Below are 15,674 nucleotides of genomic sequence, written 5' to 3'. Positions count from 1 at the left end.
AGAGCGGTGGAAAGTTTTGACACTCCCGGTCAAAGAAAACTTCCGGATGTTACTTCCCACGGGAAGTAAACAACATCCGGAAGTTTCCGGACATTCCAAACCGCTCACCATATGATGACAATGACGGACAGAATTTTACGCTGACACGGTGAACATGCATTTCATTGTAAAGTTCCTTCATAGTCTTCCGGTAATTGTTCCGGAGGAAAAAGGGTACTTAACTTTAAGTTCATAGAATCGAACTATGTTTTGAACCTCGGTCATACTTAATTTTGAGTTAAAAAAAAGAGCGTGTACGCATCTCTATTGTTCCTAGCTGGGGGAGGAAGACTGAATAAAAAAAGAAAAAAAAAATTCAAACGTCAAATTTCTCTCATCAATCTACCGACCAGTGCGAAGGTTCAAAATTTTACTTTCTTATTTAGTAATTTTTAATAAAAACTTTTTTCATGCTGAAAAGCACTTGTTTTGCATAAAACAATGATTTAATTAAGTTTTGCTTCGCTCTGGTAAATTCCTGCATGGTCAGGCGTATTATGTCGCTCAAATTTCGTCAAAGTTTTGAAGCTGATAAATAAAAATGGCTTGATTAATGGTTGTTCTAAAAATATAGCTAAATCTAAATTTAGCACCTAAAAAACTGAGTTACATGACTCACTACACGAAACTGATCATTGTAAGTTAAAATTTGAACGATTACAAATCTTTTCAACAATTGCTGGCTTTTTGCCGAACAGTAAAAAAACGATGCAGAAAACGATGCAGCAAATTTCAGTCTTCCTCCCCCAGGTTCCTAGATCAATTTTTGGAATTTATAGTTTTAGAAACATTGAAACGTAAACATGATTTTTAATCAATATTCAGTAAGGTTTTTTTTTACACTGATATACGTACCACGTAAAAAAAACGTGTAAAAAAACCGTGTTAATTCCCGAAAACCGTGTAAAAAAAGACCATTCAAATTCTGCAGCTCTGAAGTTCTGACACTTCACGGAGAAAAAAATATAGATTTATCAGTTATTTTACGAGTCTACATGAACATAAATATGGTTGTTTTGTTGTGACCCGAAAAAAACAATCAAAACAACAATCATATGATACTTTGCCACGAAAGGATAAATGGTTGATTTAGCGATCGCATCGATGCTAAGAATCCAACAGGAATTTTCATTCAATCATTCGTATGGCTGTTTCTACTGTACATGCTGCTCCCCGTGAACGTGGGAAATCGTTGATTCAAAATATTAATAAAATTAATTTGAACAGATAAAATGCATTGTTTTTCTTTTTAAAATGAAACAATTTTATTTTATTTTTCATTTTAATTATACGATCAATGGCATGAATTTTAATTTCATTGTTTTTTTTTTGTTTCGGCTGGGGGAGCCGCCGCCATGGCCCTGAAACAAAATGCTGTTATTGTTTTTTTCGGTGTAAGTTGAACTGCCGGCGCCCTGAATTAAAATAAAAGCTGTTTTGAAAATATGATAGTGATAAATAAAGAATACTATGTAACTTACGTGATATGATCTTATTCATCGCTGTTTATTATTTCACCTTCCGGATAGGCCCTCGAGGGTCAAAATGCACCCACACATCTCTATCTGAAAACATTTGAAAAAATTGAAAACAAAATCAACTGAAAAAAATAAATCATATTTACCGTTCCGCTTCGTGTTGGTTGATTTCTTCCACGAGAAATAACTACTGGCTTTTTTTCCTCTAAGTCGTACAATTTACTTTACAAACTCAAGCTCAGTCAATAATCAGTGCTATTAAAAAAATAACTATCAGATATTATAATGTAGACTAGGAAAATATAGCCAAATCTACTAGCTTTTGAATTATTTTAGCGATATGCGGTTGAGAAATCCTCTACAGCCAAATCAACTTTACATAAACGCTAGTTTGTTTGTAGTTATCGATGTTGATTAAGCAATATTATGGGTTCAACCAAAAGTATGTGATATAGATGAGCCTCAGGTCTCATGTATCATGTTCTAAGTCTCAGAGCTAAGATTTTCTCAACTTCAAAAAATTTCTAAGTGTTTTCCTTTGAAAAGGACTGTGGTAATTCCCGAAAACCGTGTAAAAAAAGCCGTGTAAAAAAACGTCTTCCCCTTAAGTTTGATACATTTGATGTTTTAGACTAAGGTTGCGAGAATTTCTTCAGGACGTATCCGTGCCGAAGAAATCCCGGAAATTTTAGAAAAAAAAACCTGGCAAACTACGGACAGTTGATTTCTAAATTTAGGAACAAAAATCCGAGCACTATCCAGAAAAAAATTAGTCAAAACCCAGAAATTACTCAATTAATCAAGAAAAAAATAGAAAAAAAATTCCATCAAAAATCATCGAATGATTTTAAATCGTATTTTAGGCTGACAAAAAACTGTTCATGATAATTTTATAAAACCTGCTCAAAAACTGTCGTTTTGGAAGCATAGATGAAAATGTTTACAACCCCATTATTTTTTTTTAACTAGCCAAATAAAGTGAATAAATCCGGGCTTTTTTCAATGAAATCCTGGCAATCGGGCCCGACTGTTCTCAATTTTTTTATTATAAATTCGGATAAAGACCGGCAATCTAGCAACCTTATTTCAGACCAATTTTACGAAATCTAAAAGCGGTCATTTTCAATTAAATAATTTTAGGGTGGTTCATTAAGTTTTAAAGACGCGAAAATTGTATTCCAATTGTGATAAGATTGAGGCCTACATTATTCAACCATATCATATAGTATGGTTACCAGATAGCCCACTTTTATCCGGGTTTACCCGGATATCTAATACAAATTTTAGAACAGTCCAGCCCTGCCGGGCAACTGAGATTTCATTGAAAAAACCTGGACATTGCCCTGATTTATTCACTTTATTTGGCAAATCAAAGATGTTGTAATTTTTTTTTACTTATGCCTCAAAAACGAAATTTTTTGAGCAAGTTTTGCAATAATAATAATGAAAGGTTTTTGGGAAGCCTGAAATACGATTTAAAATATGTCAATGAAGAAATTTTTTATTCATTTTTTTTCTTGATTTTTGTTTAGTGATTGCTGGGTTTTGACAAAAAAAATTTCGGATATTGCCCGGATTTTCGATCGTAAATTATGAAATCAAATTCGGGGATCTTGCCAAGTTTTTATATAAAATTACCCGAATTCGTCCTGCCCGGATACGTGGTGAAAAAATCTGGCAACCTTATTCATGAAAGTTTGTCGAAGACATCCAATAATGTTTTATGGTAGTTTGCAGGGATTGAAATGCTCTTGCTCAAGCGGCTGAGCATCAATGCTCTTGAAGCTCGAGAGCGAAGAAAGCTGGAGCCAATTCTAGCCCAACAATAAATGCTCAAATTAAGCTCATACCTCTTCGGGCTCTAGGAGACAAGGTTTTGCATTTTGCTTTGAGTTTGTTAGCTCAAGGAGCCGAAATTTCTTGAGCTTGCTGGCTCAGCAAAATTGTAACACTTGAGTTTGTTTTCATGATGATAGGGTGGTGCTACGAAAATCAAAAACATTTATTATGCAAGATTTTAGATAACTTCAACACATCTTTTGTGGTCACCAAAGTGTTTTTTTTTGTTTTGAAATTAAGTATAAGGCAATTTGTGTTAGAATATGATTCTTTTAGAGTTGCGATAACTCCATTCTGCAATCTTTAAAATATATATAAAAGAAATAGAGGCATGTTTTTTGTTTAAAGCGTTCAATCGAACTTTGAAATTTAATAAAAGTCACCTAAATCTCTCAAAAAAAGACAGAATTTGGATCTGTGCTCCTGAAGAACTCAGAAACAACTGTGAAATTTGGCAGTTTTTCGAGTAAACAATCGTTTTTTTAAAGTTTAGAGACCCTCCCATTTGAAGGAGTGCTTGCTTTAACACAACAAAAATCCTGAAATAAACCAAACCCTTCTCAATCAATTTGCAAGTGGTTCATATCATGCTACATATCTTACGCAGGATATTGAACAAAAATATCATAATAGTGAATTCTGTAGAATTATGAAAAGTACTGTATTTTTTGGAATTTTTTAAGATAATAACCATAAAATGTTGTGTATCACCCGTATTTTTTCACTAATCAACCGCCAAAGTTGTTTCAATCAAAATGGAACATTTATCAGAATGACAACAAAAACATGAAAGGAAAAAAGACAAAAATTTAAAAACACGTGACAGGAAATAACGAAAAACGAATCGTATTTGTCATTTTTGTCATTTTTGTCATTTTTGTCATTTTTGTCATTTTTGTCATTTATGTCATTTTTGTCATTTTTGTCATTTTTGTCATTTTTGTCATTTTTGTCATTTTTGTCATTTTTGTCATTTTTGTCATTTTTGTCATTTTTGTCATTTTTGTCATTTTTGTCATTTTTGTCCTTTTTGTCCTTTTTGTCCTTTTTGTCCTTTTTGTCATTTTTGTCATTTTTTGTAATTTTTGTAATTTTTGTAATTTTTGTAATTTTTGTAATTTTTGTAATTTTTGGAATTTTTGTAATTTTTGTAAATTTTTGTTATTTTTGTAATTTTTGTAATTTTTGTAATTTTTTAATTTTTGTAATTTTTGTAATTTTTGTATTTTTTGTAATTTTTGTAATTTTTGTAATTTTTGTAATTTTTGTAATTTTTGTAATTTTTGTAATTTTTGTAATTTTTGTAATTTTTGTAATTTTTGTAATTTTTGTAATTTTTGTAATTTTTGTAATTTTTGTAATTTTTGTAATTTTTGTAATTTTTGTAATTTTTGTATTTTTTGTATTTTTTGTAATTTTTGTAATTTTTGTAATTTTTGTAATTTTTGTAATTTTTGTAATTTTTGTAATTTTTGTAATTTTTGTAATTTTTGTAATTTTTGTAACTGGCCCATAACAAAAAAAAACCTTATATTCTACCCGTCACCCCCAGGTTGGTTCCTTTAGGTGGAAAAATGACTTTCTTAAGGTTTCAGGTCATTTAGCAGAAGCACGAGCTGGCGCAAAGCACTTTAAATTTCTATGGAGATTTACGGCAAAATGTATTAAAATCGACATATTTTCACTCTTTGTGTTATGTTTCTAGTATGCTAGAAAGCTCAGAATTTCAGAAATTGTAGTTTAAACAATGACAAACAAGTTTGTAGAAGATTGTGACGCGATACGAGTTGAAAATGTTGAGTTATCCGCAATTGAATGTGTGATTTTTTTCGCATTTTGCACAAAGAGTGAAAGTATGTCGATTTTTCATACATTTTGCCGAAAATCTCCATACAAATTTCAAGTCCTTTGGGTCAGCTCGTGCTTCTGCCAAAAGACCTGAAACTTTCAGAAAGTAATTTTTTACCTAAATGCACCAATCTAGGGAGTGCCGCGTTGAAAAAAATGTTGTAAAAATCATCCCATACAAATTTGGGCCAGTCATGGGCCAGTAATCAGGATAAAAATAAAAATCAGTATTTTATTCGAAGTTTGTTCAAATTTTCCAAATATTTCTTAAAATTTCAATAAAACCGTCAATCTAAAACAAAAAAAAAATATAAATCGGTTATTTAGGTAAATAAATTCCATTTTCATAGGGTATCTAACGGAACTTCTACCCTATCTACCGCTATGTTAAACAAGTGTAACGCGAAAATTGTTGGTTCATATACCGGCAATTCATACTGTACAAATCATTGTCAGTGGATCATTAGAAAGGATCTGGATCTCTATCAAAGTACTAAGTACTCGAGATCTACATATTTACATATATGAGATACTGTTGATTGGCTCTTCCCTTCTCTATAGGTTGATAATTGATTGCAAGCTCTCTTGTTGAACATATGAAAATTAGCTTTGTTTCGCGCTTTGTAGAATGGAATACACGATCGAGCCGTTTATCAATTGAAGGCACTGTATGAAGCATTATTCAAATTCAGCTTGCCAGGAACGAAATCAACACTGATAGTAGTGGGTAATTGTTTGCCAAACGGATTAAACGTTGAGCGTACTTTATTGTAGAAACTGTGATAGAATAGGTGCTTTTCATCTGCTGAATCAAGCTATGAGATCAGTTGAGTAGTGAACTTCGAAGAGCGCGCAAGGGCTTATCTTGAACTACTTCTGAAATGGCCAATTACAGTGCCAAGGAGTGCCTCTGGAGAGGCGAACAACGGCCGAGTGTTCTGAATCCGGAGGCCAACATGGGGCAGCTTATCTGGCATCTACTGTCCCACATTCCTAACCGGGTTATCCAAATCAATGCCGATACGGATTATCGTATGACCTGTGCCGAAATGCGCCTTAGAATCGTACGAGTGGCGCTCAACTTGCGGAGGCTGGGCTTTCGAAAAGGTGACCTTGTGACTTTAGCCTGTGCCAATAGTGACAACACTGTGCCTGTTTTTGTGGCCTGTCTGACCAATGGCATGCCAATTAACCCGTTGGCTCCGGTGTTCAACAAAGACGATCTGGCGCATATGATGAAGCAAACCCAATCCAAAGTGGTGTTTTGTGACTCGATTAATCGAAGCGCAGTGGAGGCCGCTGTTCGAGAATCGATAAAAAATGCGCCTAAAATATTTATTTTGGGTCCCACTGAAGGTGAGGCGCTCTCGGTTGAACATCTTTTGAAACCCGTTGAAGGAGAGGAACATTTCGTACCGGAACATTTAGGGAATTCTTCAGAACTGATGGCAATACTATTGTGTTCATCGGGAACTACCGGTTTACCCAAGGGCGTTTGTTTGTCCCACGCTCATCTGATTGAAGGGGATGTTTTCTCAGAGTAAGCACGTATAATGAATTGTAACAATATTATCAATTTCATTAACACCTAACTCTTTACCCCCAGAGCCTTGAACGCAGGTCCTATCTTCAACTTCAGTTCCCTTTTCTGGGCCACAGGATTGTACGCGTCTCTGACATCGCTCTACTATCTTCGAACACGCATCATTACGAAGCATTTATTCACTGAACAAACACTTATGGCAATCATTCAGAAATATCGCGTCGAAGATGTTTTCACTCCGCCGGCCTATGTATCGGCGCTCGTCAACAGTCCTCACTTTGACAATGTCGACTTGAGTAGCGTCAAACGGTGGACCATAGGAGGATCGATGGTTTCGGAAGCGATTAGGGCCAGACTTGACGAAAAACTACCGAATGGACAAGCAAAGCCCGTTTATGGCGCTTCCGAAATCGGGATCATCACAAAATGTGACAAAAGTTTCAATATAGGATCCGTTGGACAAATGATAACGAACTTGACCGGAAAGATAGTGGACGAAGATGGGACTCGTTTGAAAGCTGGAGAAGTTGGAGAGATCAGACTTCGGTACAAGCACAAGATTTTGGTAAGTGTTTTTTTTCAGTTTTTTTTCCACAGATCGTGAAAAAAAATCGTTGTGCCAACGTACACGAGTTTAAGTTTAAGGTATAAGAGCACCTGTATCCGTGGTCCACACAGCCGTTTCAGACCCAAATTCCGACATAAGCAATTGCATAACTTATGGGATTTGGACCTTGGACGCAGTACTAAACCCTTTGAAAGTTAATGTAGGCTTGTCAGATGGCGTTTAAAAAAGCAGGACATTTTGAAAAAAAAAAGCGGGACACTGCCGAAAAAAGCGGGTTATTTTTAAATATGTTTGAAAAAAAAAATTATATAATTTTGTGTTTGTATTTTTTTTCTAGGATTTTAATCCTCTAGGATGATTTATCCCTTCATTTTTTTGTATGTTTTTGGTAGATTTTCATCTCGATATAAAAGTGACGTGCTTTTATAACTAGGGGAGAGTGGGGTGTTGGGGAGTGTTGAGATAAAAATCTCAATCCAACTGTCATCGCCGTCGCATTGCGTAAGCATATTTTTCTATATATTGTTGTCTTAAATACGCATCATATGCTTCTTTTATGTATCAAGCTTAAAAAAATTAAGAAAAAATTACTTAAATTACTAAACAAGCATCCGCAAATTGCATCGATGGGGAACCAAAAGTTCATAACAAAAATATGCTAATACGCTTATGATCTTAGTTTTGTCATGTTCTTTCACTTGCAAAAGGAATTTTTGATGAAACATAAATAAGTCACACAAACGCAACCAATTTGCAAATCATAGCTTGTGGGGAATCGTGGGCCACACATCTTAAGCCACCTATATTTTTATGTTTTTCTACACAATCAGAACTTAAAATACGTTTTTCCTGTAAAGTTTTCTTATACCATATGAAGAGTTATGAAAAATATTTTTTCCATCCTGTATAAGGAATTTTTGCAAAACGATCGCCAGCCATGTTTTAAGGAATTATTCGATCATACACAACTCTTTTTCATATTTCATCATCTGCAATTGCTTTAAAATAACGAAATTAATTATGAAATTACAGTTTTGGGTCAACTCATAAACTTTGCATGTTATTTGGTCAATTTTGATTTGGTGGCCCAAGATTCTCCACCATTTTTTAAAATCCAATTTTTTTTCCGGGATTTTAAGCCCAATGGGTTTATTCATCCCAAATTTTTAAAAATCCAAAAAATATTACTTTTTTTAAAAATCTTTAAACAAAAATTGCCTAATGATATGTTAGATATTTTGCAGATAGGGAAAACGTATTTTAAATTTCGAATGTGTATAAAAATACCAAAATATAGGTGGCCCAAGATACCCCACAAAATGTGGCCCACGATTTGCCACAAGCTATGATTTCCAAATCGGTTGCGTTTGTGTGATTTATTCATGTTTTATCAACAATTCCTTACCCACGTGAAAGAACATGACAAAACTAAGATCATAAGCGTATGAACATTTTTTGTTATGTACTTTAGGTCTCCCACAGATGAAATTTGCGGGTGCTTGTTTAATTATGTAAGCACATTTTTCTAGGCTAGTTAAATAAAAGAAGCATATGATGCGTACATAAGTCAATAACATATAGAAAAAGATGCTTACGCAAACCGACGGCGATGACAGTTGGATTGAGATTTTTATCTCAACACATAGCTGAGATATTTAGAGTGGCCCACGTTACCCCACTCTCCCCTATTAATAAAAATAGGGGAGAATGGGGTATCGTGGTCCAAAGGGAAACGTGAATCACCCTTAATATCTCGGTTATGAAAAATGTTTGGTCCATCTTTTCTAATGCGATAGAGGCGAACATAAATCTTATATAAGGTACACCGGGGTAAGTGTGGACGATGGCTATTAAAACAATACTGTGAACTATTTTTTCGAACTTTTGATGCAGAATGATAAATTTACTTGTAATCTATCCAATAATTGTGGAAGAGATACGGTTCCGACAATAGCGGATGTTTACGGTGACTTTTTGTTAATTTTCTTTTTTTTCTTATTTTCGATAATATCGGATTACACACAATCAGGCCCGTGCGAAGGACCTGTGTTTCGAAATTCAGAATTGCCGCAGCCCGTGGCGTAGAGGATAGCCTTCAAGACTTCTAAGCCAACGGGTATTAAATCGAATCCCGGTCACGGCATATACAGACCCCGTTCGTTTTTGGCAACATTCGATTTTGGCAACATTCGATTTTGGCAACATCCGATTTTGGCACATGTGCCAAAATCGAACGGTTTTTAGAAACAACATCACCTTTTTGTTTTCGCTATAACAGGACCATTATAATTAAGACAAACACCGAAAATACATTTTTACGTTCCGAAATTGTTATAAAATACAACAAAAAAAACATAAGTATTTTAAAAAATTCTAAAGTACTTAAAATTGACAAAAAGATGAAAAATTCAAAAAATTAAAAAACAAAGCACTTAAAATGACAAAAAATAACTCAAAAATGATGAAGAATGACAAAAACAACGAATAGGAGAAAAAACAAAAAGATTATAAACAAAACAAGAACAGTGCAAAACGCATCAAACAAATTAGAAAAAAAAAAAAAAATTCTAAAAATGGTCGGAAATTGAATAAAAATAACGATTATGATAATAAAAATAGTTATTTTGTAAAAATAAGAAAAAAAAAAACCGTTCGATTTTGGCAACATTCGATTTTGGCAACACAAAATATTCGGGCATGTTGCCAAAAACGAACGGGGTCTGTATTGTACACTTTCTGTGGGTTGGTGGTTTTAGCATTTGTAAGATGTTAGCCATCATATCCTCGAAAGATGTACGCTTAGAGTTAAGAAAAAGGAATCTCTTCGAAGAAACATCAAGTTTCATTGAGATCCTGTATGTGTTTGTGTTCGTTAAAAAAAAATCAGCCAAAAATAAAGACAATACCAAAAATACTCAAGAAATAAGAAAATTGATTTCTAAACAATTTTCTTACTTATAATTATCACACAAAACTCAAAAAAGTATATTTTACTAATAAAATTAATCAACATTTTCAAAACGAACCAGAATGAATGTTTCAAATCAATGCTATTTCCGGTAAGTGATTGATAAATCATTCAAAAGAACATTCGTTATTCTGAAGCTCGGAATCTGAACTAGAAATTTGCTTGGAAATAAATTCTAAGCAGTCTACATAAAGTCAAATTTCAAATCAGTATTTTCAAAACACCAGAAATAGAATGCCAATCAAAATTTAAAAAAAAATTAATTGACATAAACATTAATGCACAGACATATAATACATAAGATATAACACCAGATTTTTTAAAAACCTTAATTCTAAAATAAATGTCAGATCACGTTAACAATTTATCATGATTGAAAATTGTTAGAAAAATTATAATGATTGTTATTTATTATTCATCTTGTTTTACATTTCTTTTCTTCATTTTCAATGGAAGGATTGAATAAAAAATTCCACTATAGTATCTTGAATTTGGAAAAAAATTATCACTATTAGAAATTTTAATTCTCGATTTTCAACTTAGGAGAATTTATTTAATAGTTAAAAATTGAATTCTATTTGATGAAAAGAAGAATTTTATTTCATAACAGCCAGTGATCAAAGCCAAAGATAAATCCCTCTTCCAGCAATTGAAATAAAAGGCTAAAAAAGTTAAAAACAACTTTTTTCTATTTATAATACTGACAAATTACAGATTGGGAAATGATCAATCAGTGTTTGGGCAGACCATTTCGTAGGGTAGAAAAAGACTTATCTGGTCGACGATCAAAATAGAAAGAAACATTTCATTTTATTCTAGGCAAACATTACAGTTTTTGGCGGCTTGATTCTCCATATTATTCTTCGTATTATTTAACAAATTATGACAAAATGGCAACACTTTACAATTAAATTATGGCAAAATATCGAGGGGTGTTGCTACGTCCCTGAGAGGGTGAAATTAGGGGGAACATTGAACCCATTTATGACAGCATACAGATTGACAGATTTTTGATAGGTAGACGGTTGAAGAAGAAAGAGAAGAAGTAAAAAGAAAGAAAGAGGAAAAAAGAAGGGATTCAGGAAAAGAAAAAACGTGCTGAAGCTTGTCAGATAGCAGGAGTGAAAATTGATTTGCGCCGTTTTAAATTAAAGTTTTTCGTGTCGTGTTCGCTCTAGTTTTGCTTCGAACAGATTGCTCGTTTACGCAACCATCGATCACCTTTATTGGATAATCGTAAGTCGCTATTAGAACAGGGAAATCATTAAATGAAAAATCACTAATATACGCGTGTTCTATCCAGGTGCAATCTAATTCTGTAAGCCCTCTCACCAGTCTGGTGGGACATAGTTGCATTATATTCAATGCAGCACAGATTCCTCAACCGTAAGTAACCAGATTAGATCTGAAAACAACAAGATATAAAATTTATTAACTCAACAGGAAACTAAGGCCGATAGCGGGAAAGATCCCAGGCAAGCTCATTCAATCCAAGAGTCAAAGACTTATTTGTAAGTTGCTAAATTTATATTTTCTCCTAACTTGATAAAAATAACACTATGAATAAATTTCCAGTTGAGTCTCGTTGGAAAAACGGACTACAAAAACCTACAAGGGGTTTTGATAAACTTTCTGAACTATTTGAATTTAAGGTGACCAATATCAATTTGTCAGATTGATCAATCAGAAACTGATACAATAAAAACAAAAATAATTAATTCCAGTTTTGTTGTAAATATTGAAAGTACAAAAAAATAAAAATTTTAAAATTTGCTACTTCGAATATTTAAGATAAATTAAAAATCAAGATCGATTGAAACACATAATTTGATAGAATGAAAATGAAAGAATCTATACTCGCTAACTTTCAGCTACTCAGTTCAGAGTGACGTTTACTCAGTTGTCGCCAAAACCGCACCTACTCAGTTCTGACTAAACGGCCTTTACTCAGAACTGACTAACAGCCCTTTTCGCGACAACTGAGTCATGGTTACTCAGAATGCGCGAATAATTCTGAAGCGGTTTTGGCCGCTTTTTTCATGCTAAAATACTTAAAACCTGTATTATTATTCAGACAAATGATGGATTGGTTGATTTCATGAATAACAAAAGTCAAAATATTGTTCATACATCTTTATTTTCGAAAAAAAAAATCGACAAACTAAATGAATTTTATTTTTGCCCGTCGGGTTTCGTCTTCCGCGCCGGAATCTATTATGCCGTACCAGATTTAACTATGGACCATTATCACTCCGTCATAGAAATTCTGAATTTGTTTGGTTACACTTCTGAATAAAAACGCATCCTTGAGACGAGGTATGGTATGTCAAGTTTGTTTGCCAAAGGGTGATTGAATTTTAAATTGAAACTTACATGTAATGTCGTATAATAAAATGTCTCAAGCCTATGGTGCTTTAAGATCAAATTTTTTTGACATTCTTATTAACACTTATTTAACACCTATTTAAGATCAAACAATTCCTCTCTACTACTTCCAAAATTGTACTTGAAAAAAATCTTCATGGGGGGGGGGGGGGGGGGGGGGGGGGGGGGGGTTAAGGTCCTATTCGATCATACACAATACTCTTTTTGATTTCCTCATCTAGTCAATTTGGATTTCGTGGCCCAAGTTTCCCCACAGTTTTTCAAAATCCAAAAAAAAAAACTTTTTTTTAATCAGTCAGAACTCGGGAAATTAATGAACTTGAAAAATAAAAAAATGAATAATGATACCTTAAAAATGTAGAAAACCTTTCCATTTTTTAAAAATCTTTTATAATAAAGATGTTATGAAGCAAAGAAAAAAAGTGGCCCATGATACCCCACTCTCCCCTATATAATTAAACAAGCCCCCGCCAGTTGCATCGCTGGGAAATGTAAAGTTCATAATAAAAATATGCTCATATGCTTATGATCTTTATTTTGATTTGCTTTAACATGCAAAAGGAATTTTTCATGAAATATCAATTAGTCACTCAAACGCAAGCAATTTGCGTATCATAGCTTTTGGGGAATCATGGGCGAAATAATGTGGGGTATCGTGGGCCACGCTGTATGTTGGTGTTTTATACACATTCATAACTTAAAATACATGTATACCATCTGTAAAATTTTCTTATGCCAACTGAAGAGTTATAAAAAATATTCTGTCAATTTTAATCAAGGCGATAGAGACGATCAGAAATCTTATATGAGGTATTTTTCCGAAACTTTCGCGAGCCATGGTTTTGAATTATTTAATGATACACAACTCTCTGTTTTATTTACTTACCTGAAATTGCTTTAAAATAATTAAATTAATGAATAATGAAACGAAATACATAGATTACTAATTAAATTATAAAAATGTAATTACTTAAATAATAAAAATGCAAAAATTACTTTAATTACAAAAATGGCAAAAATGAAAAAAAAAACTACAAGGAATACAAAAATTACAAAGATTATAAATATTGCAAAATATACAAAACTTGAAAAAAAAATTACAAATATTCAATTTAAAAAAAAAACAAAAATGACAAATGTAAAATGAACTTAAAAAAATTACAAAATTCCAAACAGTCCAAAAATAACAACAATTCCATTAATAAAAAAAAAACTTAAAATAAATTTAACAAATAATTGAATTGACAAAAAATCACACAAATGGGGACAAAAACGATTCGGATTTGAACAGAATGTAAAGAAAAATTCAAATATTCAATTTTACAGGAAAACATTGGAGATAATTCACAGGAAAGTTTTCATCACAAATCTGTGTCACTCACAGATGTTTATGACATTTTCACAATTTCGAAATCGTTTTATTGATAATTTAAAAATCTAATTATAATGCCCAAGACTTCAATGAATTTTCGAGATCATTTTAATTTTCTTATTTTCGAAATATGAAACTTCATTATTCAGTGAAACTGATTTAACTATTAAGAATTTCCAAAAAACTTTCCAGATTTTTGGAAAATAATTAGAGATACTCAATTTTAGTAAAAATAAACAGATTTTTGACTAGCTTTTATTAAAAGTTTCCGATTTCAGTGTTTATTATGTTTAACTATTCTGACTTTGGTTTTGAACATCTAATCCGGTTCTTAATATCAATATTTATTTCTATACCAAATTATGATTCTGCTTTGGATATCTGAGTTTAAATTTTGTACCTCAGCACGAAAAGTTAAAGAAATTTTGATTCTTGCTCCAACTATTTTATAAAACAGTAAAATTTTTCAGAGTTAGAATTTCACAAGATCCAAATTAAAGTCTTCTGGTTTAAACTGAACTGTTAGTAAGGAATCATAATTTATGATTGTTTTATTTGGGCTTGTGATGTAGCTCAGTTGGTAAAGCAGTTGTCTCTGGAGCCGATGCCCATGAGAGTAAACAACGAAAACAGTTTCGGTTAATTTTTTGTTTCACTTAACTTTCAGCCAACTGAATCGTTGATATAAAAGTCGCGAATGACACAATGATGTAAAAGCAACTGTTATCGAAACAAAAAAAAAATTGTTTTAGTTTCAATTTTTGATCTTTTTCCAAGACTCATTTCTAAACTTCTTCTGGTTCTGAACTTTCATTTAGAACTCTTGACTCTGCATCTTCTGATTAAGGGGTTTTCTTTTCTTTACAGGGCTACTTCAACAATCCATCGGCAACGGCGGATGCTTTCGATGAGGATGACTTTTTCAAAACCGGTGACATTGGCTTTTTCGACAAGGATGGGCACCTCCACGTGGTGGACCGTATTAAGGATATCATCAAATACAACAACTTCCAAGTGTCACCTTCGGAGCTGGAGGCAATCATATGCCGGCTCGAAGGCGTCGTTCAGGTTTGCGTAGTCGGAATACCGCTGCCGGATGCATCGTCGGATCTGGCCACGGCAGTTATTGTCCGGAAAGACGGTTCAAATTTGACCGGGGAACGTGTCGTTGAAATCGTCGATAGCCAAGTTAGCGATCACAAGCGTCTGCGCGGAGGAGTTTTGTTCGTGGATAAGCTACCCTCGTCGGCAGCCGGAAAGATTTTGAGAAGAAAAGTCAAGGAACTGGTAATTGATTTGAACAAGAATTGATGCTGAATAATTTTAAAAATTTATGCAAACGAAAAGGAAGAAGGAAGTACAAAAATTTTGATATAATAAAACAATGAGTTATCTGCTTTTATCAATAAGTTTGCTGTCGTATCGTATTCTGAATTAAGGAAATAAAAATTGACTCACTTCTATTTTTGGTTTCAATTATAGTCGTTTTACTATTTTCATGGCATTCGCGACTGTATATCAACGTTACCAGACAGTTATTGAAAAACTACCGGTACACATGTGTAATCAATGTTTACTCTTCTGCTCGAATTGGCGGACATCGGCTCAGGAAGCAACTGACTTGCCAACTGAGC

At 33.2% G+C, this 15,674-nt stretch overlaps 1 protein-coding gene and 1 long non-coding RNA gene across 2 annotated transcripts; both read left to right on the top strand.

Moving 5' to 3' along the window:
• The first annotated feature begins 6,017 nt into the window (after window positions 1-6,017).
• On the top strand, window positions 6,018-15,467 carry LOC129745892 (uncharacterized). Its single transcript, XM_055739265.1, has 3 exons — window positions 6,018-6,744; window positions 6,811-7,312; window positions 14,908-15,467. Exons 1-3 carry the CDS (start codon window positions 6,086-6,088, stop codon window positions 15,349-15,351), a joined length of 1,605 nt encoding a protein of 534 aa, XP_055595240.1. The 5' UTR covers window positions 6,018-6,085; the 3' UTR covers window positions 15,352-15,467.
• Window positions 11,394-11,793, top strand: LOC129745893 (uncharacterized). The gene is made up of 3 exons (XR_008737207.1): window positions 11,394-11,519; window positions 11,587-11,669; window positions 11,727-11,793. It is a non-coding gene; the product is annotated as an uncharacterized LOC129745893 (long non-coding RNA).
• Window positions 15,468-15,674: the final 207 nt, after the last annotated feature.

The sequence above is a fragment of the Uranotaenia lowii genome, chromosome 2 (assembly GCF_029784155.1).
Source record: "Uranotaenia lowii strain MFRU-FL chromosome 2, ASM2978415v1, whole genome shotgun sequence".
Taxonomy (NCBI): domain Eukaryota; kingdom Metazoa; phylum Arthropoda; class Insecta; order Diptera; family Culicidae; genus Uranotaenia; species Uranotaenia lowii.
This window is presented reverse-complemented; position numbering and strand designations above follow the sequence as displayed.

Bases quoted from the DNA above. Each gene is read 5' to 3' on its own strand.
- LOC129745892 (XM_055739265.1), top strand. From the start codon at position 6,086: ATGGCCAATTACAGTGCCAAGGAGTGCCTCTGGAGAGGCGAACAACGG. The intron at 6,745-6,810 runs GTAAGCACGTAT...CTTTACCCCCAG, and splicing joins GAAGGGGATGTTTTCTCAGA to AGCCTTGAACGCAGGTCCTA. The intron at 7,313-14,907 runs GTAAGTGTTTTT...TTTTCTTTACAG, and splicing joins GGTACAAGCACAAGATTTTG to GGCTACTTCAACAATCCATC.